Source organism: Ovis canadensis, chromosome 3, assembly GCF_042477335.2.
Source record: "Ovis canadensis isolate MfBH-ARS-UI-01 breed Bighorn chromosome 3, ARS-UI_OviCan_v2, whole genome shotgun sequence".
Classification (NCBI taxonomy): domain Eukaryota; kingdom Metazoa; phylum Chordata; class Mammalia; order Artiodactyla; family Bovidae; genus Ovis; species Ovis canadensis.
Window position 1 is genome coordinate 145924714 of NC_091247.1, and position 25394 is coordinate 145950107.

The 25394-nt window shown below is 40.2% G+C and overlaps 1 protein-coding gene across 6 annotated transcripts in view; it reads left to right on the forward strand.

The window, feature by feature from the left end:
* Nucleotides 1-24280, forward strand: part of SLC38A1 (solute carrier family 38 member 1) — a 77560-nt gene extending 53280 nt beyond the window's left edge. For 4 of the 6 annotated variants that reach the window (XM_069584518.1, XM_069584517.1, XM_069584519.1 and 1 more), the window contains 12 exons: nt 3247-3320; nt 4711-4803; nt 5125-5206; nt 6233-6315; nt 7746-7804; nt 7924-8037; nt 9421-9500; nt 12596-12696; nt 15032-15150; nt 15707-15848; nt 15940-16037; nt 17840-19472. In XM_069584518.1, the coding sequence (XP_069440619.1) occupies nt 3247-3320; nt 4711-4803; nt 5125-5206; nt 6233-6315; nt 7746-7804; nt 7924-8037; nt 9421-9500; nt 12596-12696; nt 15032-15150; nt 15707-15848; nt 15940-16037; nt 17840-17941 (1147 nt within the window). In that variant the 3' untranslated portion in view covers nt 17942-19472. Of the gene's footprint in view, nt 1-3246; nt 3321-4710; nt 4804-5124; nt 5207-6232; nt 6316-7745; nt 7805-7923; nt 8038-9420; nt 9501-12595; nt 12697-15031; nt 15151-15706; nt 15849-15939; nt 16038-17839 lie in introns of all 6 variants that reach the window. The other 2 variants (XR_011255886.1, XR_011255887.1) reach the window with 2 other exon arrangements.
* The last annotated feature ends 1114 nt before the right edge of the window (nt 24281-25394 follow it).

Genomic DNA, 25394 nt, shown 5'->3' on the forward strand with positions numbered 1-25394 from the left:
TATAGGCAGACGCTTTACTCTCTGAGACACCAGGGAAGCCCAAATAAGGGCACAGTTATGCTCAAAATAAATGTTCAAATAAGTCACTTTTTTATCTCAAGTCATTCTTCCTGGTCTTTCTTTTAGATGTCAACTCCCACTGGAGCCTCTTAAACTATTCTGGAATCTGTGATAACTGATAACCTTATCACTTCTAAGAATCTAAATAGGGAGGTGATTTTTCTAAATTTTAATCCCATTAGTGCTAGATTCTGTTACAGGCTAAAGCAGTCTTAGAGTTTTAATATATACAGAAGTTGCCTCTTAGTGCCAACTTAGAAAAAACTTTTTGCTTTATATTAGCTTTCAGTCTTGGAAGGGAAGGTGTATATGTTTGAAGGCATGAAGAAAAGGGTCTTCAGGGATTGGCTATCAGACTTACTATGGGGTCATTTGGTTTGGGGTGTGGCCTGATAGCTCTCAGACATGGAAGCAAGGGGCTTGTCATCACTGTGGGATGACCTCAGTTTGCCAGTGTTAAGTGTGGGGAAGAAGATAGCTGAGTTTCCTGCTAAAATCTTCCCTGATCAACCCTTTTCTCCCACTTGGAAAAGAAAAGGAAGCGATATGCATGCGTGCGTGCTGAGTCACTTCAGTGGTGTCGACTCTTTACGACCCTGTGTACTGTAGCCCTCCTGGCTCCTCTGTCCATGGGTTTCCCAGGCAAGAATACTAGAGTGGGTTGCCATTTCCTTCTCCAGGGGATCTTCCCGACCCAGGGATTGAACCCAAGACTCTTGCATCTCCTACACTGGTAGACGGGTTCTTTACCACTGGGGCCACCAGGGGAAGCCCTGATACAAGTGCATCATCTCCAAAGAAAGTCCACCCAAAAGAAAGGCAAAGTGGCTTCTGGTATGAGAACTCCACATGGTCCTAGCTGGGGGAACAGATGTTTCCTTAGAATCTTTCTTTTGCTACTGAATACCCAGTTCTTCGGGCTGAGGGCCTGTGGTTAACCGTTAGGTCAGTCAGTCAGTTCAGTCGCTCAGTCGTGTCCGACTCTTTGCAACCCCATGAATCGCAGCACACCAGGCCTCCCTGTCTATCACCAACTCCCAGAGTTCACTCAGACTCATGTCCATCGAATTAGTGATGCCATCCAGCCATCTCATCCTCTGTCGTCCCCTTCTCCTCCTGCCCCCAATCCCTCCCAGCATCAGAGTCTTTTTCAATGAGTCAACTCTTCACACGAGGTGGCCAAAGTACTGGAGTTTCAGCTTTAGCATCAGTCCTTCCAAAGAAATCCCAGGGCTGATCTCCTTCAAAATGGACTGGTTGGATCTCCTTGCAGTCCAAGGGACTCTCAAGCGTGTTCTCCAACACCACAGGTAGACATTAGTAATTATCCCTCCTGCCAGGTATGTATTTTGAGAGGTCATACTCTTTACTCCATAGCTCGGGGCCAGTGGTAATATGCACTCTTCTCCCCAGCTCAGTTCCAAGAGAGTCACTTGAGCAAAGGACAAAGTCGCTCCAGAAGAGCACATGGCTAATCCTCAAGTTCCGCCCACTCAGCCTCCAGTTGGGAAGCCCAAGCTCTCTGTGCCACACAGAAATAAATGCCCTGTGGCCTGGCCTAGGCACATGCAGAAATTGCCATTTAGGGTTCAGTGTCACCGTGAGTGAACTCGGAGTGAAACTCAAGGTCTGCTTCCTCAACATAAATATTATCTTACAAGATGAAAGAGAAGTCATAGCGCAGTTGTGTCCTGTGTCTTACTCTGTGGCGTATCAAGTCATGTTCCACTGCTTATCTCAGAACTGCTCCATTGCTTAATAAATGCTTGCTCTCAGCTTTTCATGTCCCTCAACCAGAATAAGTAATAAGGGACTTACCCTCTTATTCACCCTCTTACTCTGAGATCTGAGTCAATACATATCCAGATGCACTTCCTTACAGTCATACCTAAATTCCCCTTTGTTAGCTGGTCAGTTGTACCTTCACCCAAAGGGTTAGGTTTTCTGATCTTTCCCCCAGTTTTTGTTTTATGTCTGGTGAGCCCTGTCACTCTTACGTGTCCTGGCCAGTCTCTGGCCCTTCATCTTCTCCGCCCTTGACTGTCTTTGCTCCCCCATTTATCTCCCCATGGTTGAAACATAGGCGAAACAAAATGCTGCAAGACAGGGGAAAGCTAAGAAGCTGTCTTTCTGCCTGGGGCAAGGGAAGGCACCTGAGGAGGTGGCATCTCAGCAGGGGTTCAGCAGGTGTGTGGGATGTGGGGAGGTCGGGGAAGAGGCCCTTGCAGAGAGAACTGCACAAGGTGCCAAGCACTGCCCAACAGAACTTGCCAGAAAAATAATTGCCATAATTACTCAGACATGGAATCAATTACACTAAAGCATTGTTTCCAGGACATTTTTCCCAACATCAGGAAGTGAATGGTTTCATCTAGAAGACTGGAATTTTGTTCTTGTTAATAAATAAGCTTTATTTTCAATTTTTAGGTCTGTTTTAACCAAATGATTCTGAAATCTGTGTCATCTCCCACATCATTTTTAACTGTGCTTTTTTCTTGAGGAAGGTTCGGCCATGAGCCAGATGTACTAAAACAAAACCATGAGTTCACCATTCAACCGTCTTTTCATCACAGCTGATTGTCAGAATTTTCCCATCCATTAAAGGAGGTTCTTTTAAGAGACACTGGGAGCAAAAAAAATAAAAGTGAATTATCTCAGTGGTTTATTTATTCAGAAATAGCCATAGAGCAAATAGATGGAAAGAACCCTAGACACCATTTGCCTTTATATTATAGGCAAGGAATCTAGGAATGGGAGACCTCAGGCGAGGTGCCCAAAGTCACGTCGCTGACCTAAAGGTCGCTTCATGCCTTCCTCTCCCCTCCCCCACCCATCCCTTCTCACACTTCCTCACTTAGATGTCACAGAAAGTGTACCATAGACCACAAAAGCTTTCTTTCACAATGTTGTTTTAAAAGTCACCTCAATTGAAATGATCCCAGAGTGCCATTTATATTTAAGCTTAGAATTTCGTAAAAGATTTGAATTCTTGGAGTTACAGTCCAATGAGCAGTTCTTTACTTGGTAGAACATTTTTATTGAAGATGTTAATGAGGGTGTGACTAATAGGTTCCAGTATTTGGATTCTATCAGTGAATAGTGCTAACCTACGAATCAGCCTTGGCCTTTCCACAGTTTACAGTAGAGTCTTTATAGTTATCACAAGACTTATTTTCTTTGCTTTAGGGTACTTTTGACTTCAGTAACACTGCTGTCTATATATTCAATCAACCTGCTGTTGATCTGTTCAAAGGAAACAGGTAAGCTGTTTGTAAAGCCAAAGTGATAAATTCTCACAGTGACATTATGAACAAATGATACTCTCCCTGTTCAACAACTTGTATATTAAAGAAAAACAGTACTTTGACCTGTTGTCGCTGGAAGACCTATAGTGGTATTTACTTAGAGTAGATACAGGAACATATAAATGAACTTGTTATGAATAATAAGCAAATAACATTGCAATTTAAAGAGAACCCTCAAATATACTTGCTTTTCTAGTTTAAGATGACTTCATTTTAAAGACCTTGGTTTTTCCTCAAGTGTTTATAAATTCAGACCAAGGATCCCATGCTTTTATATTATAGGCTCCAAGGTTTTAAAAGTAAACAGAGCTTTCATTCTCTTTTGTGCATATTCCAAGGAGAAGATGTGACTCCCGAGCAATGTGGGCGTCAGTGTGCTGTGAAAAGACTTTAAGTTCTCTGGGCAGTGTAATACCTGAAGTGTTTATTTTCTATTCCTGGGACACTGGATTATGTTTGTAATACTTTGACTTTTACGTTAGCTAAAACCACATTGGCCAACCATTACTGTATATAGATGACTCCATTTAACTGGAACATTTTGTAATAAACTGTGGATCTAACCATTGTCTAGTTTAAACATCAGTCTTACGAAAGAATAAACAAAAGTTTAATTATAGTCTAACCCAATTTCTTTCTGTGAACCTTTTGAAAAATGTGAGCTGAACTGTTACAGAAACATAAACCCATTTTTTAAATGAATGGTTTAACATTTGTTGAGATGAGCCGGTTGAATACTTCAGAATTTTGCTATAGCCTAATTATTCTCTCGAAAGAGTTATCTGCTGCTGTCTTTTGTGAGTGTCAAATCTCTGAAATAAAGATCAAAATTCTAATGTTGTGGTTATTACATGTTTTTATGTTGTTACATTTAGAACCCACAAGGCATTGTTGGAATATTATTATTCCTTGTTAGCCTCATCAGTTCAAAAGGAACCTTTCTTCCCATCAGGGTTTTTATTTTTAAATCAAATTTTTATTTTAATGATACACACCAGACCTGAAAATAAAATTAGAATGGGAATTCCCCCCAGTAAAGTAGGGAGATTTTTGAGATAATTAAAATGAAAATAAGGCTTATGACCTAATCACTTACTTGTAATGCTTTTGTAGCCAACCTGAAAAAAAAATGGTGGTCACGTCTGACATTTTTAAAAGTTAACAAGTTATTTTTGTTTTGTAGTGAGAATCCCTTAATCCTTGCAAAGCCAAGAAGACTATGTATATGATTTTTGATAAAGACCCAGTAACTTGGGGAATAGTCAATAGAATGGTGAAATCTTGGCTATTTTTAATGTAGGGAACTCATCATTTTTTCTGTTCTCAACTATGGTTTTTTAAACAGGCTGCATGGTTTATGAAAAGCTGGGAGAACAGGTCTTTGGCACCACAGGGAAACTCGTCATCTTTGGAGCCACCTCCCTACAGAACACTGGAGGTAAAAAGATTGTGTTTCCTATACATTAAAGTTGTGAATGTCATTACTATTTTTTCTAGTCTCAGTGGTTGGGTGGCCACATGAATTTTAACACAATTCAAGCAGTGTCATTCTCATTGCTACAGTTGTGCAATGAAAGTGAAGCAGAGACAGTAGTCACTTACAACCAGTTACAGTTACAGCCGGGGTACTTGGACAGTGTCTACAGCCATCTTTATGTACTACTGAAGGTTACTCTAGAGAGAGTCTGGTCACCTTTTGTATAGCTTGCAACATGAGCCTCAGTATCTTCTTTCTAAAAATGTTCTCATTTTCTTCTAGCAATACTGAGCTACCTCTTCATAGTAAAAAATGAGCTACCTTCTGCCATAAAATTTCTAATGGGAAAGGAAGAGGAATTTTCGTAAGTTATAGACTGTTGTTTAAAAGATAACTAAAATGTTTTTAATTGAAATGTGGGCTAATAACCCAAGTTTTTGTTCTATGAAGACTGCAGAAACAGAATTTTCCCTAGGCTGTTTTTTCTTGGTTTCCTGTTTCTTGTTTTTCTTGTTGTTTCTTGTTTGCTTGGGGGTATATAAATGAAGGAAGCAAGGAGAACCGTTTGAATCTGAGCATTTAAAAAATAGATCCATCGGCCGTGCTAAGACGCTAAGTCTTGCAACTTCCCAAGAGCTTGAAATTGACATCTAGTTTCTATGAAATAAAACAGACATGGAGTATTTTTAATGCAGAAATAGAACATGCAAAATTAAGATCCAAAATTCTTCCTTAAAGAAGAGACAGAACATTTTGGGAACAGAATTGACATGAGCCAACCTCATTAAAGGTCCAGCTAACCTTGGAAGATGTTGCCTCTGCATTTGGCACACCGTTATGTTTTGACTACCTCTTGTTGAACAGTTCTTGTCAGTCTTAGTTTCTCTGTCTTCTTTCAAGGGAGAATTGTAGGAGCCAGAGTCTTAGTGTTCTAGCATCAGGATTCAAGGTCAAATACAAGCGATTAGGGAGAAAGCAATGCCTACCCGTGGTGACTTATTTTTTGACGATATTCACCAAGCCAAGCAAAAAGGAACTTTCTCTTTAAACAATTGATAAGACAAGTTGTAATCTGACAAAACGTAATGTGTGCATTCAGCTTTAAAGTCATATAAATAATTCAGAGGAATGGCACACTTAGCCAGTGGGGAAGAGCAGGGGGAAAGCAGTATCTCTTCCTCAGTCACATGGAGAGACAGATGATAGTAAATGACTAGTGGTTGGCCTAAAGTGTTTAATAATAATTAACAATTAATTTATTTGTAATAATAATTACAATTAATGGTAAACACTAATAATAAAAACACTTTTTTAATATTGTGAAATTTTACTTGTGAGAAAAAAAGTCGCTTTCTAAGAAAATATGGCTATCTGCTTAAATGCCTTCCAGAGCCTGGTACGTGGATGGCCGCCTGATGGTGGTGGTAGTTACCTTTGGCATAATTCTCCCTCTGTGTCTCTTGAAGAACTTAGGTAAGATCTTGCTTTTATCACAGTCTCTACAGCACTCAGATGAATCAGAAACCTAATAAAAACAAACAACTTTGCTCCCTACTTTGACTTGTAGGGTAAAGATTGAATAATAAATTGTAAGTATTAATGAGGCACGACTTTAATAGGGGACAAAAACACTGGCTTGTATGCGACTTTGTAAGCAGTCCCTCTTCTAAGCCATGGAAGTGTAAAGGGGGTCCCGGGGCCAGCAGCAGAAAATGCACTGTCTAAAAGCCCAAAGTCCAAAAAATGGAATTCTCCTCATAGAAGGTCTTACACACTCTGATTGTTTAGATGGACAGAATTTCACAGCTAATACCAAGACAGAAAGTGGCTTGTATTTTTACCCAGAGGAGAAGAGGACAATAGAGGACAAGATGGGTGGATGGCATCACCAACTCAGTGGACATGAATTTGAGCAAGTTCCAGGAGATGGTGAAGGACAGGGAAGCCTGGCAGTCCATGGGGTTGCAAAGAGTTGGATATGACTGAGTGACTGAACAGGCAAAAATTGATACTATGAATCAATCTTAAATGATCAGAGTCTAACCAGTCTCACTGAAGGGAGAGAGAGAAGTGAAAAGTGGTAGATGATCACTAAGCCATATCCACTTGGTTTTGACATTTTTGCATGTGTGCTTATATTTGGAGACAAGAACCCCTGATGTTATGAAAATTTCATGTGTGAAATAATGCAGCCAGACCTCTATCCAGTCCAATGCCCCTGAAATGCATTTCCTTATAATTCTGGGCTCATTCGAGGCAGACATTTCAAGTTCTTACCGCTACTTAATTTTCTGGTTTCTGAGTCTGTGTTTAAGCTTTTCTGTGTATATATAGCTCTTTTTAGTGCTAATGGAGAAAGACTCTTCTCCCCCAGAGGTAAGAACCGTGCAGCCCCCAGAGACCACTTAACTCTGCCTTTCTGGAGCTTATGGTGCTCAGAGATCTCCCAGGCATTCTAAGGTGAACAAGGTCGAGTGCCTCGGGTGCTCAGTTTATCCCTAGAAATCACTTCATCTCTTCTGTGCATATTCAGTATGTACACAGTAAGTACATAATCAAGAACTAGTGAATGGATCAAGGAGTAAATGGATTTGGTTATAGGAATTCATTGGAACACAGCAGCAGAGACTATAGCCAAATTTGGGAGGCTCTTTTCCCCTGGGTTCTGGAAATCTGCATTCTCTAGTGTGTCAGGAAGAACTGGAATCAAAGCACATACTACTGTATTGTTTTAATTTAAAGTTACCATTTTTTTTGCCAAATAAGGTAGCCCTATCAAATAGAAAATCTTATATTCATATTAGCATGTATGGATATTATTGGAACCCCAAACTGTGCTTGAAATAATGCATTGAAAGAGATGATGATAAAATAATAATAATAATTCTTTAAACTCTTTTTAGGTTATCTTGGCTATACGAGTGGATTTTCCTTGAGCTGTATGGTTTTTTTCCTAATTGTGGTAAGTGCTGGTTGAAATGGTTGGCCTGGTTTTGCCATAGTACGATGCTACGTAATAATTATGCATTATTGGTCTTTATTTGATAAAGTTTGTTTCTCCTTTATTTTTTTTAATGCCAGGTTATCTACAAGAAATTTCAAATTGCCTGTTTTGTTCCAGAGCTAAATTCAACAAGTCCTAATTCAACAAATGTGGACATGTGTACGCCAAAATATGTTACCTTCAATTCAAAGGTACATTTCTTGTCCTTTAGATATAAAAATAGGAGTGTTTTTACAAAGGACATTGTGTTTCTTAAACTTGTTTTAATTAAACTGTCTTTGACGTATTTGTTCTCAAAGGAACAGGGTACCACAGGTTTCAAATGCCACAATCCATTTAATGACCTTGAAGAAATATACAAATGGTGTATTTCATGCTCCCCTTGACCCAGTTTAGTGTAGGACAACCTAAAGTATTCTCTGTGAAAACCTCTTTCTGCACAGTTATCTCAGCTCTGCTATTTCTTACAGTTCTTTAAAAACAAATTAATAACATCCTTAGCCTGCTGCTTCTTCTTCTCTTAAAATTAATTTTTTAATAGGAGGATAATTCCTTTACAATGTTGTGTGGGTTTCTGCCAAACAACTTGAATCAGTCCTGACTATATGCATACCCCTACCTTTCGAGCCTCCCTCCCACCCATCCCCATCCCACAGCTCACTGCTTCTGTCTCATAGTGACAGAAAGGAATACCTCAAACTTTAACTTAAAGTTATACTTTAACTGTACAGTTAAAATATAGACTCTACCACAAATTGACACTTCAAGGAACATTCATAGGACATATTGGGGAAGGGTAGACTATGGAAACAGTCAGGCTTGGATTTGAATCCTCAGGCAAATTGTCAACTTCATTTGTAAAACAATGATTCTATTGTGTATCTTATAGGGTTTCTTAGAATGTGCCTGATACCTTACTTGGGCAAAATTATGGCATGAGAAATGTTACTTTTCCCTTCTTCTCTGCCAGCTTCTTTTTGCATAAGAAGTTACTATATTGAATTATCTTTTTCTGAGAAACTAATTTAGATTGATCTCTCACTTGCTCTCTCTTTAAACTCTTAAAAGTACCCCAAAGTAGTAAAGTAGTTTTCTTTTAAGAAAGTCATTTTCTTTTTAGATGCCATATTTAAGTCTGACTGCTGCACCCCTTATAAAGCACAGAGCAGTGAAACGAAGGCACATGTTCTGGCTGTGTTGCCTTGCCTGTCTTGGAGGGAGCCAGGAGAATAGTGCTGGTCTGTCTCAGGACTGTGGGGACTCAGCGAAATAACAGAGGAAAGTGCTGGTAACCAGCTAGTGCCACAGGTGACGCAACGCCTGGGGGATGTAAGATACACTGTAGGTGAGCCTGGCTGTAAAACCCCTCTCTGCCAAGTGCCTAATGTCTCAAGCTAAATAAGCTGTCTTAGAAAAGCTACTCCTATTTTAGATATCAAAGCTCCCCTAATAACCAAATAATCCAAGGATTCTGAAGGGCTGTCAGATAAAAAGACAATTCAGAAATACTGGAGCAATACAGTTTTTATGGTAAAAATGCCTTTCCATAATGTTTATTTTTTCTTCTCGAATAGACCGTGTACGCTTTACCAACAATTGCGTTCGCTTTTGTCTGCCACCCGTCGGTCCTGCCAATTTACAGTGAGCTTAAAGAGTAAGAGATTTGTTTTTGTTTTTGTTTGCAAACTGAATCATTTTATAGCCCCTCATTACTAGACAAGTGCTGTATCAAAATAAATGGACTCATATCATGAACTTCAACATTTACTTTGTCATTCTTGAGCAAGACACAAACCTGCAGTATATTTTGGCCATAAATGTATAAAAAGTGTTTATTATGTGGGCTTTTTCTTATTAATTCGGTTTTTCAAATACTGTGTTACTTAAGAGAGTTCAAGTGTTTGTGTTGCTTTATATTACTTGTGATTAGTTTGCAGATGAATAATGGTCATCTTCAGATTCATCTGTGAACCACTGAATACATTGTATATGATTTGCATTTTGGTTTAGTTGGAAAAGGTTGGTAAATCAGGCATGAAGGAATGAACGTTAAGACCACAAACTGGACAGAAGAATATTGTTGTTCACTTTAAACTGTTGCAGTGATTATGGGTTAGTTTTTGATTGCTCTTCTAAGAGAACGAAAGGACTGCTTATGAATTCCCTCATGGGTTCTCTTCTTGGCCTACTGTTATCAGACTTTCTACATAAAAATATTTATCATGTCATAGTCTCTTTTTTTGAGATAACTGGTTTACAACTTACATAGGTTTCATGTGTACAACCTGATATTTCTACTTCCATACACACTATGTCCTGCTCACAAAAATATAGTTTGCATCCATCACCATACACTGGATCTCCTTTCCCCATTTTGCCCTCCCTCTACCCCTTCCCTGCTGGTAACCAATGCTCTATTCTCTGTAGCTACATCCTTGTAAATTTATTCCTAGATATTTTATTCTTTTTGTTGTACTTGTAAATGAATTGTTTTCTTAATTTCTCTGTTATCTCACTGTTAGCATGGCAAATTTTTGTATGACTTTGTACCTTGCAACTTTACTGTACTTGTTTATTATCACTAATAGTTTTTTGGTAGAGTCTTCAGGGTTTTCAGTATATAAAATGATGTCACCTGTAAATAGTGACAGTTTTACTTTATTCTTTCCAATTAGGATGCTTTTTATTTTTTTTCTTCCCTAATTGCTCTGGCTAGGACTTCTGCTATTAGGTTGAATAAGAGTGGTAAGAGTGGGCATCCTTGTCCTCTTCCTCATTTTAGAGGGATAACTTCCATTTTTCATCATTTAGAGTGATGTTTGCTGTGGGTTTGTCATTGCTGATATTTTGTTGAGGGGTTTTGCATCTATATTCATCAGAGATATTAGCCAGCAATTTTCCTTTTTTGTGTTGTCTTTGTCTGGTTTTGGTATCACAAAGATGTTGGCCTCATAATATGTTATGAACCATTCCCTCCTCTTCAGATTTCTGGAAGAGTTTGAGAAGGATAGGTATTAAATCTTCGACTGTTTGGTACAATTCACCGGTGAAGCCCTCTGGTCCTGGACTTCTGTTTTTCCGGAGGTTTTTGCTGACTGCTTCAATCTCTATACTAGTGATGGGTCTGTTCATATTTTCTGTCTCTTCATGCCTCAGTCTTGAAAGGTTATATGATTCTAAGCATTTGTCCATTTCTTCTCGGTTGTCCAGTGTGTTGGTGTATAACTTTCATAATACTCGTCCCTTGTATTTCGATGGTGTTTGTTGGTACTTAGTCTCTTCTGTGTCTGATTTTATTTATCGGGGCCTTCTGTCTTTTTTTCTTTGTAAGCCTGGCTAAAGGTTTGTCAATTTTGTCTTTTCAAAGAATCAGTTCTTAGTTTCATTGACCCTTTCTATTGTCTTTTTATTTTTAGTTTCTATTTTATTTATTTCCACTCATTTTTATTTCCTTTCTTATACTGACTTTGGACTTTGTTCTTCTTTTTCTAGTTTCTGTAGGTGTCAGGGTAGATTGTTTGACATTTTTCTTGTTTCTTGAAATAGGCATCATGGCATAGTCTTAAGCTCAGAAAAGATTAACAGTATAGTTATCTGTTTCCATTTTGAAATAAAGATGATGTTATTCAGGGTTGAATTCACTCATGATTGTTCCTCTTTCATTTTAAATTGATTTATGACTAAGTTTTGAAGTATTTACATCTGCCTATCTTTGCATACATTAGTCCTGCTTTATGATCTTATATTTAAGGTTTCTTCGGCATCTTTTAAACTTCATAGTCCTGCTTTTAGTTTGTAGTTTTCTTATGTGGGTACTTCTCAGTTTGTCTTGTTTTCCATACTTCCTGTTATGACATAGTCAAATGCCGTGCTTCTTGGTGGCCTACTCTTTGAGTACAAGTCTTGGAGATTAATTGTTTTGGCAGCTAAAGAAACTTAGAGGTTCATGCCAACTCCCAAGATCAACTCAACCTAAGAGAGAGAGAGGCTTTCCTTATCCCAGCTGTGAGTTCTTGGGCACCAATTGCTGTGGAGACATACAGGCTTCCCTGAGGCTGTGTGAGTGCGTGCGTGCTTAGTCACTTCAGTCCTGTCTGACTCCTTGTGGCCCCGTGGGCTGCAGTCTGCCAGGCTCCTCTGTCTATGGGATTTTTCCAGACAAGAATACTGGAGCGGGTGGCCATGCCCTCCTCCAGGGGATCTTCTCGACCCCGGGATGGAACCAGTATCTCCTGCACTGCAGGTGAATTCTTTACCCACTGAGCCACCTGGGAAACCCTCCCTGAGGCTATTCAGTGGGAAAATCAGACCTTAAATAGCAGCTTTAATGACAAAACTCGCAAAGTCAAATTCTAGCTCAGCGCCTGATCTCTGGAGCCAAGAAAACAGCATTGGAACTTATTCTGCCTTTTTCCTGTGCATCCTGAGTGTGGAGATAGTATCAAACAAATGTTAAGAAAATACACTCTGCCCTTCAGATGAGAACGCAATATTCTTTCAGAAGAATGGGGAAGAACATTCAAGGGATTGTTTGTTCCATGGCTCTTTCTCTCACAATACCCAATCAGTGTAAAGAAGGTTATTGGAAACTGGCATATTTGGTATAATTACTGGGGGTAATTACAGCAGCTCAAATCAGCCCAAGCCTGATAGAAAGAATGTTAAGTTCCATTCTTCAGGGTTAATATTTGTGCTTACATTCAATAACATGGTTTTTAATTTCTCAAATTTCTTTTTCTTTGTTTTTAGTCGATCACAGAAAAAGATGCAGATGGTTTCAAATATCTCCTTTTTCGCCATGTTTGTTATGTATTTCTTGACTGCCATTTTTGGCTACTTGACATTCTATGGTAAGTACCTTCTGTCGGTACCTAAATATAGGTGTTAGTAAGTGAATTATTAAAAATCAGTATCAAAATATGTACTGATATTTCAGTGTCATAACCCCCAAAAGCAACAAATCTATCCATTGATTTTACTGATCTTTTCTTCTGCTTAAAGCAAATGGCTATGGTTCCTTTACATATTCATGCTGACTATGCAATAGAATAATTACTGAAACAACATGCCATAATTTTTTCTAATACTGTCCTTAAAAAAAATGCATTTTATAAGCATGTCACCTTTACTAAGGAAGGTTTAGAACTATATCAGAGAAGGCTTTCCTAATTGCTGTTGTGAACTGGGTCATTTTCCATTAATAGAAAAGAGAGACAGAGACAGATTTTGAAAGTGAGAAAGAGTAGAGTGCTACACTCATGACATTGTGCGTTAATTAAGAATAAAACACCTGATTGTTCAGCAGCAGGTGGAGCTTTGCTTCAATATGAAGCAATGACAGAGTTAAATGAAATCTGGAAAAGAACAGAGTTTCATTTGTAACTTTTATTGCCCCTGTATGAATAGTCTACCTTACTGCCTCTTCATCCTCTCCTATTCCAGTCATCCTGCAGGTTTATTTAACAGCTTTCATTATCATTACAGTTTGGGACCTGGTTTAAATTTGAATACATAAATTTCACATTACATTCCCTATTAAATAACATTTCTTTCTTATTTTTTTCATAAACACAAATGTCTCAAAATTTAAACACATTTGAGATAATTAATTCAGCCTGGAAAGGCTTCCCTGATTATACAGTTGTATTATTACCATTACCAGAATCCTCACAGCTTGTAGGACCTAGTTCCCCAACCAGAGGTTGAACCCAGGCCTTTGGTGGTGAAAGCACTGACTCCTAACCACTGGACCTGCAGGGAATTCCCTAATTACTGTTTTCACAAGCAGTGGAGAAGAGCATTGTCTGAGGAATCCATAAATACCACATTTAATTTCTTCATAAAGATGGTGTTCTCAGGTTTCCTGCAGAGTTGCAGGGCTTGGGGGTGGGTAAAGGGAGGGAAAGAGAGAGAGAGAGGCTAATATTAGTTGACTGGTCTCACTGTGGCCTTGTTCAAGCTATGATTTTTTTCTGGCAAATCCATTTTTTTTTCCACATAGAATAGAATACCAAAGCCTTTCAATACTCTTAGGTCCAAGAAAAAAAGCTCAGCTATTTTTAGATGGTTATGAATTTTGAATCAAGGAAATTACAACTAAGGAGATTTTTATTATAATCTAGGATCCTTTTTCTAAAATTGAAACCTGTCTCTGGCCCAGACTGTTAAATGGAACTGGAATTCCACACCCTGAACCTTGAGATGGGAAGGGAACAAAACTATCTCTAGTCAAAGGAGTGGATTTTTGGGCTGGAGACAAAATGGCAGAGTAGAAGGACCTTGAGCTTAGCTCCTCTCCAGAGCACATCCAAATTACAACTAAGTACTGTACAGTCATCGATCAAGAAGAGACAGGAGTGGGCCTTCCTTGGTGGTCCAGTGGCTAAGACTCCACGCTCCCAATGCAGGGGGCCTGGGTTTGATCCCTGGTCTGGGAACTAAGTCCCACATGCCACAACTAAAGATTCTACACACAGCAACTAAGACCTGACGTAGCCAAATGAATAAATAAAAATAAATGTTTAAAAAACAGCAATTATTCTTTTAAAAAGGGCAGGGGTGAGCTTTTTCTTGCTCAGTGACTGCTTTTCTAGCTTTGATTGTCTTTGAAATGACACTTTCTGAAGTTCAGTGTTAAGAAAAAGTTCAAAGTGGTTGGTATATAAGCTTTATGAAGAAAACATATCTGGAAGAGAAGAATGAGTTCCTTGCAGCAGTAAAGTTCCATGGGCACTTCTGCTTGGATGCTGAGTGATAACAGAAGTCTTTGAAAGAGGCTCCAGGTGGCCTGTAGCCCACGCAGCTAGACTGAGGCTGATGGACGTTGTTGGATGAGTGGCACCAAGTGGAAGAGAATCCAGATGAAGAAGGGCTTTGTGTTTCAACCGTATGGTATTCCTAACCTCAGCTCACTCCTAGGTTTAGTTTAGTGTAAATTACACTCTGTGTAATTTCTGGTGATTATTCTTACACTCTTTTTTGCTGCAGGTATGGACAGGTGGGGCATGTCTCACATGGGGGATTTTGCTTTTCAACTTTATAAATTGAATAGACACTTCTGTCCCCAGAACATTGTTTTCCTTGCCTCCTTTAGTTTACAGATCCTTTGTGGTTCAGAAAACCCGTCACTCCATGATAATTCTTCTGTCTTGTTTTAATGCCCTTTCACATTCCGCCTCATTTTAGAAAGCGTGCAGTCCGACCTCCTCCACAAGTATCAGAGTAAGGATGACATCCTTATCCTGACGGTACGGCTGGCAGTCATTGTGGCCGTCATCCTCACCGTGCCCGTGTTATTTTTCACGGTGAGTAAAAGGCCTTAGTGCAACCTGAGAAAAGCTGAGGGCTCCTCTTCCATGCTGCCTTCAGGAGCCACTTGCAGAGCAAGGCTGCTGTGGGGAATTCCTGCATCATTGAAACTGCCTCAGGGAAGACTCTCAAGGGTCTTTGGAAAGAAAGTAGGATCAGTGAGTTAGGGTAGGCTTCTGACAGATGAATCAATTTTGATTAATCTATCCCCCCTCTTTACAGAGAGATGTAGATAGACTATTTGAATCCCAGTCATCCAAGGCAGGGCAGTATAGAAGGACCAGAAGAGAGTGCTCAGTCACAGATAAAATAGAAACTGTCCCCCGCCCCGCCCCGCCCCCTGCAAAAGAAAACTACCTGCTCATAAAGAAAAGGACTTTCCATCTTATGTCCAGCCCCCTGGCTCCCCAGACAGTTAAGCCATCTATAAACTCACGAGGTGTGGACTGAACATGTCCAAATGCCTATACCCCAGTCCGTCCATAACTGATGAGAAACACAAAAGGCATCGAGCTGGAGGCATGACAGAACCTTTTGTTTCTTTTTCTGCAGGTTCGATCTTCTTTATTTGAACTGTCTAAGAAAACAAAGTTTAATTTATGTCATCATGTCTCGGTGACCTTCATACTCCTGGTTATTATGAACTTGTTGGTGATCTTCATACCCTCCATGAAGGATATTTTTGGAGTCGTTGGTATGGCTTTCTGACCTGCCACTTATTCTATGATAGCTGTTTAGAAAGTTAAACTTTCACAATGGTAACCTCAATTTTTCTTATTTTCCAGGCGTTACATCTGCTAATATGCTTATTTTCATTCTTCCTTCATCTCTTTATTTGAAAATCACAAGCCAAGGTGGGGATAAGGGAACTCAGCGAATTTGGGTATGTCTCATGCCAGCCACTCTCATTTTTCTAATTTGTTTTTCATTGAACTGTCCTAGGTAAATAGTCCATCTCCACCAACCAGTACTTACAGTGACCTCAAAAGGAGGCAACCATCCTAGTGTTTGCCCATTCGGGAAATTTAAAATATCATATCAGGATCTTCTCCATGCCCTCAAAATATCTTCAGGTTCTGTTCCTTTTGTGTCAGAGTGGCCAGCCAAGAAATTAGACATTGATCATCCTTTGTCTCTCCAGGGTGATGCCTTGTCATTAGCAAGATCTGAAGTGGAAAGGGACTCAAAATTTTCTGCAGTCCACTGTTTCTGTATAGTCCCTGGTCCTGGAACTCCATCCATCAGCCCAGGGGACCTGCAATGCCTTAATTGAAACAGCTGAGTTAGCATGGAGTCTTTTTATGATTTGACAGAAATGCTTTGGAGCAACAGACCTGGATTCAGAAACTACCTTTCCATATTGGAATTCTTGTTTCCAGGTCTGGTGAAGCTCAAGGGCATCTTGAAGGTGGTGCACTTGGAGACAGTGAGGGAAGCAGGGGTGAAGTGGCTGCTGCATGAGCACCTTCTGGAGCACCATTATGTTTGGCCCTGGAGAAGGCTTCTCGGCCGCCCTCCCAGATAGTGTAAGCACTCCAGCCACACACGTTACCTGAGTCAGCAGACCCCGATGAGGGGTGTAGGCGCGGGGGAACATCCCTGTGTATTTAGAGGAGGCATCGTTGATGCCACTGGAGCATCCGCTTCCCCAACAGGACTATCCCTAAAGCCGTAAATCTCAAATCCTTCTAAATCTAACCAGTGGGGGCTTCATGAGAATAGAGAGGAAGGACCAGTCTTCTGGTCGCGGACTTTCACTTTTTGCGGGAGGGGGGTGGTTTGATTAAATTTTGGTAGTAAACTTAAGATTCAATCCGACAGTGGTGGAGACCTACTAATCATGAATCTCTGGGCCTCTCTAACCTTGCTCCCATTATAAAACCACTGGGAAGATCTACCAAATAGCATTAAACAAGAGATCCAGTCTATGTAGGGGCTCACTGGGAGTTACACCAGACCGGTGATGGTGAGCCTGGATGCAACCCTCTCAACCCCACTCTCCGCCCCCTCCCCTTCCCATAACAGTGTCTCCTTCTCCAGACTCCAGCTCAGCACCCCCTGGCTCTCATGACGCTTCATCCTTCTCCCTGAATTTCAGCTCTCATTGGAAACTCCCAGCACCAAGCAATTTTAAAGCTTGTGCTCTCCAGGTTTTAGATTTAATAACCTGCCCCCTGGGCCTTCATCAACCCTTGAAATCATTTAATTTTGTATACCCATTTCCTGTCTCACTCGATCAAATCTACTCTGCTTTTAGATATCCTTTTAACACTTTTTCAAACAGAAATGTTTACCTGCCAGTGATAAACTAGGCTGGTTGATGACATGACCTGTATGTTGTCGAAGGATGATCTTTTTTGTTTTTTTTCGTTTTCATCTTTAGTCTGGAAGAAGCTAGCAAGAGTAATACCCAGTCAGTTGTAGAGCAGACTCACTCTGAGATGACCATGAAGTCAAGAGTAGAATACAGAGGATGGTTCTGCACAGCTAGTTTTTCTTAGTATCCCATCCTTGGAGAATCAGGTACACGAAACTTTAGAAAGAATCTCACAGTTCGATAATAGATGTAACCAACCAAATATGAGGGGACACGAAAAGAGAGGGAAATCATTTTCGTTTTTTCCCAGGTGTACGTGGAAAATGTTTGCTTCCCTGAAAATAACCCTTGCCTTTCTGTTACTCCAGGCTGCCCTTTTCTTGGCTCTGGGGGTGTTGTTTTCCCTGGTAAGCATTCCCTTGGTCATCTACGACTGGGCCTACTCATCAAGTGGTGACGAAGGCCACTGAGACCAGCTGAGAAAAACCGTCAAGTTACCACACATCAGCAACCCTTCATCACTTCGTCTGCAAGTTTACAGAAGCAAACAGAAATTTACAAGATACACAATGAAATAATACTTTGGAAGCAAAACAAGAGACCTGTTTCTATCATGCCTCATGCCCCTCCAGGATTGGGGATCAATTTTAAGATTGTGGATTTTTTGGTTCCAAATTTCATGCAATCATATTTTCCAGTACTTTTCACAGTTGATTGTTTTTCACTCTACTAACTCTATTTTTTTGTGATTTCATCGTCTCTTAGAACTTTGAAGACATGATCATCCATCGTGTTTATTTATTGTACATCCAGATTCTGAAATAATTTTCCTACTGATGTTCAGCTTATATCTGTACCTTTTTAGCAGAGAAAAGAATCTTGAATTGTATATATTTATTTTGCTTTACAGAAAAAAATGGTTTCGTAAATAATTTGCCTATTTTGGTTAAAATAGCACATAGGGATAATCAGATGAGAGTCACAGGGCACATACCCTTGTTGGATCAGAGAATGCCCAATATTTGAGGCAGCTCTGATCACCTGGCAGGCGAGCTTCAGCAGCTCATGACCTCGCTGGCATTCCATCCACTCTGTGCAGAGACCTTCTCTAGCGAGTGTTCTCAGCTCGGAAAGGGGTGGGAATGATTCTTACCTTGGTAAATATACTGAACTACACATATGGGTTATCTAGCAAATGAAGTTTTGTTTCCCTCTGTCAAAGTTACTCTATATAATCTGAGTCAGCTTTTGTTGGGGAAGACCCACGACATCTTTATAACAAATTGAGAAGCAAGAGTCCTACAAAAAGATTGTCCAAAATGCATGAGGAAATATTTTTCAGATACAGATAGCCTTCAGCCCAACAACTATATTGTTGAAGGGGGAAAAACATTTTCTTAAATTATAAACCCAGCAGCTTCTACTCATGTCCATCAGCTTTTTGCACAGAAAATCATGTGTATCTAACCAAGGCTGATCTAGGGAAAGTAAGTCCTGTTTTATATTAGGTACTTTGCGGGGTGGGGGCGGGGGGGTGGTCTTTAAAATATTTGTTTATACCTATGAAAGTGTTAGTTGCTCAATTGTGTCTACCTCTTTGCAACCTCATGGACTGTAGCCCACCAGGCTCCTCTGTTCATGGACTTCTCCAGGCAAGAAGACTGGAGTGGGTAGCCATTCCCTTCTCCAGGGGATCTTGCCCACCCAGGGGTTGAACTGGTGTCTCCTGCATTGCAGGCAGATTCTTTACTGTCTGAGCCACCAAGGGAACCCATTCTGCCTGCAGTACAGAAGACCCTGATTCCATCTCTGGGTTGGGAAGATCCCCTGGAGAAGGGAATGGCTACCCTCTCCAGTATTCTTGCCTGAAGAAGTCCATGGACAGAGGAGTCTGGCGGACTATAGTCCATGAAGTTGCAAAGAGGTGAACACAACTGAGCGACTAACACTTTGTATCTATAAATTTAGGTTATTGCAAATACAAGATTTTTGTACCTTAAATAAGCCTCATTCCTATTTCTTCTCCACTAGCCATCCGTCCAATCTTGAAAAAAGAAAAAGAGCCTTCAGAGGTGATTTTGAGGACTGCGTGTGATGAAAGCACTGTGTACCTTTCTCCCCCAAGATGGGGACTTCGGTGGCAGTGCTGTCCCTCTCCTCATCCCTGGTCAAGGGTGGGCTGTCACTGCCTACCTGATGCGACCCACATGGGGGACAGAGTTGCTGACACTCTTACCCCAGCCCCTCTCCTAAAAGCAAGTGAAGGAAATTCCCGAGAGACTGCAAAAGAAGAGAAGTTTGGGGCACGGTAGCTTGAAAAGGCATTGGGGACAGAATAGAAACCCAGTACCACATTCCCCCTATGCTGGGCCATCACCTGTGCTTGGATTGTCTGTGTCACACAACGAGAAGCATGTGTACCCTGAGGGCTAGTCTCTTGAAACAGGGCTTGTGTTATATCTACATCCTGGTTGAATTCAACAAACACGTCTGTTCACTGAACAGATTTCTTATCCAGAGATAAGTAGCCTCTAACCACAGACTCTTGGCAGAGTTTTGAGGCACTTAACTCTGGGCTTTGTTCCTCCTGCACTGAGGCCTCCACACTTACCAGGAGTAACACAGAACTCTCCCCTCCCCTTTACAGACTAATATCCCATACAGAAAGCATCAGGATCATTCCTGACCCTCTTGGGGGAAAAGGAAAGATTATTTTCTGCCTGTCTTAGTAGTATCATCATAGCTTCTAATGTCATGCTTCAGAATTACATCCACAGAGATCAGAGTTCAGGTATTTAGAAATGAGTACCTACCTATGTATGAATTCCTAACCCAGTGAAACCCACAGACATTTCTGTCCTTCTCAACAGTCTTCCATAAATAAGCAGAAGAGAAACTCAACCAAACAAGATGCCTGGGCCTTGGAGCTTGTCCGGGGGCGCCCAATCATGTAATAGCTAGATAGTGGATGACCCTCCATTAAAAAAATACAAATTTCATTTGCAAGCTATATTAGGCTACTTCCTGTTTTCTTCATTAACTTATAAAAATTCACTTTCTGCCCATATAGTCAGTTTAGAAGATTATCATTAGCTCTTGGGATGTATAGTGATATTTTTGGATCTTTGGATTTTATGTGTCAGAACGGGATTTTTTAAATTATTTAAAATATGCTTATTTAGAGGAGGCTTGGGATATGTAGTAATATTTTTGGATCTCTGGATTTTATGTGTCAGAACGGGATTTTTTAAATTACTTAAAATATGCTTATTTAGAGGAGGCACTTGTTGATGTCTGCACTACTACAGGTTTTTAAAACCTTCTTTGTATGTTTATTTAAGTTTATTGTTGACTTAATATAATAGACCCTACTGTAATTTGTCAGATATCAGTGATTAATTTCATGATTTGTGTGGGATTAGCTGTAAAGTGTACTGTTCTTATTCTTCTTCAGAGTAGTGAACCCTTAGCCAAAAATACATGTACCACAGATGTTAGGTAGAATTTAAATCACACAGTCAAGTGCTGTACAAGTTTTTCTGCTATGTGAGTAGACTAACGAATTTTATACCTTAAGCCTTTGGGAGCATATTTTCCTTGGGGAGACGGGATCTCAGCACCAGTGGACAGTGCTAGGTTCATGCTTTGGGGTATAAACTGTTCTCTAGTTGTAATAACATAGCACACTGTAAATCCCTAATTTCCTTCATGTTACTTATTGGAAGTGAGGACAGCAGCATACGTACAGGAAAGAAATTCAGTCTTGTTAATCATAGGCAGTCCCCAATTTATAAGCTAGTGCAGAGCCAGCTTATAGGCAGAGCATAGTGCAGAACTGTCGGTTGGTGGTTTGCAACCTGAAATGTATTTTCCTTCAGAAACCAAGTTACACATGATGGTTAGGCCCCCAGACCAACTAGAAAAGATAATCTAAACTCATAGTTTAGCTGAAATAGGATACTATATTAACAAGATTGCTAAGGAATCTAAGCAATGAATATGATTTTTTTTCCTAGCAGATGTTTGCTCAGAGTTGCTGAGAATCTACCCCTCATGTTGTTAGTGGAATCTGGATCAACCGCTCCAACCTCACACTGCCTGCTGGGTGGTGGCACCAGAGTAGCCACCAATTAGAAGTGCCCAGATGGCCTATAGCTGGGTCCCCAGCAAAGGAAGGGGACCAGGTCCAGGGCAACCAGAGATCTTATAGGAGGAGGAGGGTTAAGGAGGAGCAGGGGTCCTCTGGTGGGCCGTACATCACCAGGGACATCTTCCGCTGCCACCCCTTTCTCTGGAGGCTCAGGCCTCGCCTGCCTGCTTCTGTCTGTAGGACCTTTTGCTCCTGGAGTTTATTTCCTTCACGCCCACTACCATGGATGATGTCACTGTGTATCTTCTCTTGCATGCCAGTCGCTGACGCCAGCACACAGCACTTTCAATGGATTTAGTGCTAGGAAGTCATAGTTTAACTGCCCAGTAGTCAAAGAGGGGTCAAAACCTCCCTACCCACTTTTCCTCTTACATTTGCAGACCCTGTTGAGAAAGACGTACGTGGGTGATGGCCATAGAGCTTGGGGTGGACTAATGGCTGTGATAAGGTGTCATGGTATTTCAGAGGACACCTTAGCAGTCACCCCAGAATTAGCTTCTTTCTAGAGTTGGATTCAAGCCTCTAAGTCAGTGTTCCTCAAAGTGGGGCTCCCTAGATGAGCAGCATCAGCATCACCTGGGAACTCGATGGGATGCATATACTCAGGCCTCAGCCCAGACCAAATAAGATCAGAAACTTTGGGGGTGGAGGTCCAGTAAACTGTATTTTATAATCACTCCCAGTGATCTTGGCACAAATCCAGTTAGAGACCCACACAGCCAATTCATCTCTCCTTTTTCTCCCCATTAGTCCTATCTGTCATTCTCAGACAGTGGTTCTTGGGACTTGAGGGATAAGAATGGGAACCAGGACTTACGGAGGGGAGAAATGCAGCCCCCTTCCCACTGGAAATGCTGGTATAGGTGCATCATTGCAAATAAGACTGCCTGCACGGGGCCTGAGACACAGTAAGGTTACAGTTTTGGCAGCTGTGAAGAAATGAAAATGAGGTGTTTTAGATTTTTTTTTTCTTTTTTGAAAGCAGTTAAAAGATACACCCTTTGTTAGAGGAAATAGTGAATTTAGGTCAGAAGTTTCTCTAGAATGTTTGGGTTCATCATGTGATGATCAATCCTATCCTCCCTTTAAAGGGAGTTCTCTGCTGAAAGGGGCTACAGACTGCTCTGAAAAGGTTAGTGCTCCACTCTGTTTCAGCGGATCAGAGTGCTGCATGGCACATCTTGTTGGGTTGGGGGTGCGGAGGAGATTGGTGAAATGATCAGGTATTTGATTTTATGCCTTTATTGCAAAAGCCATCAATTTCCCTCTGTTTTTCAATGTAAATTGGCTTGAGGCTTAGGATGTAAACCTTAAGAATGTAATTCCTCCATTCCAGTTCATGGTAAACTTCTATCCACTTTCAAAATAAAGATTGAGATTTTATCATTTAAAGATGTTAATGTTTTCCTTAGGAATGGCAAATCTGAGAATCTTTTAGCAACAGAACACCATTCCTCTAAAATACAGTGAATTCTTTATAATGATCTAAGGTTTTCAGATACAAAATTGGGGACGAGGTGGCTGACAACTGAAAAATACCACTAAATCTTAAAGGAAAAGTTCTTGAAAAGCATGTAAAATTCACAGGGCTCAGACCTCCTTCTTTAGAGTTTTCTCTAAGGAAGGACTGTGAAACTGGGCCCATGTGCATACAGGCTTGAATTCGTGTTTTTTAAAGGAAGAATCTATGCAGTTGAGGCTTATTGTAGGAAATACTTCATTTGTATGTAAATACATTGTAAATAAATAGGAGGCTGTATATTTTTGAAGTTGTTGATCCACATTGAAATAGAAGTTGCTAGTATCTGCATATCAAGAATAAATGTCTTCATTGATATTAGTGGTTTTGTTTGGGAATTAGAAAAATTTACATTCTCTCCCAGGTAACATAGTTCTCTGAATGTAAACTTGGAACCTACAAATCTTACTTGTTTAGAGAGAGAAATGTCTGAGAAATAGTTATGTTGATTTCTTATACTGGTATTAAGATTAATTATTTCAAAGCTAGTCCTCTGAGCTATAAATACTAAGGAACATTTTAGACCCAAATTATTGCTGTATAGAAATAGAATACCCAGAATAATAAGTTATTTCTTCGCAATACTGTTTCACTGTTAACACTGATACTACTACACAGTATTTATGAAAACAGATGTTGGGGAGGAGGAATGTTTTTTTTTTTCCAAAATTGAATTTCTGTTTCCCAAATCCCTTTGAAAGGGAAAGACCTGAAAATTAACTGTGAGCACAAATTTGAAAGAAAGGGGAAAAAAAAGTATTATTTTATCAAGCTTTTGAAAGTCTTGCATGTTTGCCTTTTCAGTGTCCACGCCAACATAGGATGTCTTAAGCAATTTTTTTCCCCAAAAGACTTGAATCTTGATCGCTGGTATGTAATCTACTCTAGAGTTCAGTGTATTCTAGACTTCATCTACCTGTAGCACACCACTGATTTACTAATGTAAAACCTTGTCAACGAGTTTCAGATGGATGATTTAAGTGAGTCACATGTCAGAAAACTTTGTCATTCATGGTTGATTAAACACATAGTTTTGTTTTTTCCCCCCAGGATGTGGTGTAAATAAAGACATGTAAAAAGTTCTGTTGTAAAGCTGCTCTTTTAACATAGTTTTTAAGCATTAAAATGTGGAATAAAGCATTTATGAATTTTTGTGTTCATTCTTCTAGGGTACAATACAAAGGTGGCTCAATGGCTAAGAATCTGTCTATAATGCAGGAGACATGGTTCGATCCCTAGGTTGGGAAGATCCCCTGGAGGAGGAAATGGTAATCCCCTCCAGTATTCTTGCCTGGATAATCCCATAGACAGAGGAGCCTGATGGGGAGCCATGGGGTTGCAAAGAGTTGGACCTAACTGAATGACTAAACACGCACACACACACACACACACTAACTAAAAGGGCACGGGGAGTAATTGGGTACTTGCTAAAATCACTGTTTGGGATTGTTGGAGACAGATTTGCCATACTTGTCAGTGTTTTGGGACACTGAGAGTTCATGGAAGCTTATATTCAAGTGTCCAAACTTTAAAAAATGCTTCCAGTTCTACTAGTAAGCAGAAATGCATGTTTGTTTATGGCTTTAAAAATAATCTTGTTCCTGTGACAATGTTATTCCAACCAACTGATTTATTTTCAGAAAATTGAGCATGTAATAGTTCTTCATTACTGGTCAGGACATAGACTTGGATTACTGTGATATTGCATGGTTTGCCTTGGAAATGAACAGAGGTCATTCTGTCATTTTTGAGATTGCACCAAAGAACTGCATTACAGACTCTTCTGTTGACTATGAGGGTTACTCTTTTCCTTCTAAGGGATTCTTGCCCACAGTAGTAGATATAATGGTCATCTGAGTTAAATTCGCCCATTCCAGTCCATTTTAGTTCACTGATTCCTAAAATGTTGATGTTCACTCTTGCCACCTCCTGTCTGACCACTTCCAATTTACCTTGATTCATGGATCTAACATTCTAGGTTTCTATGCAGTGTTCTTCACAGCATCCACTTTGCTTTCATCACCAGTCACATCCACAACTGGGCATTGTTTTTGCTTTGGCTCCATCTCTATATTCTTTCTGGACTTAGTTCTCCACTCTTCTCCAGTAGCATATTGGACACTTACCAACCTGGGGAGTTCAACTTTCAGTGTCATAACTTTTTGCCTTTTCATACAGTTCATAGGGTTCTCAAGGCAAGAATACTGAAGTGGTTTGCCATTCCCTTCTCCAGTAGACCTCGTTTGGTCAGAAA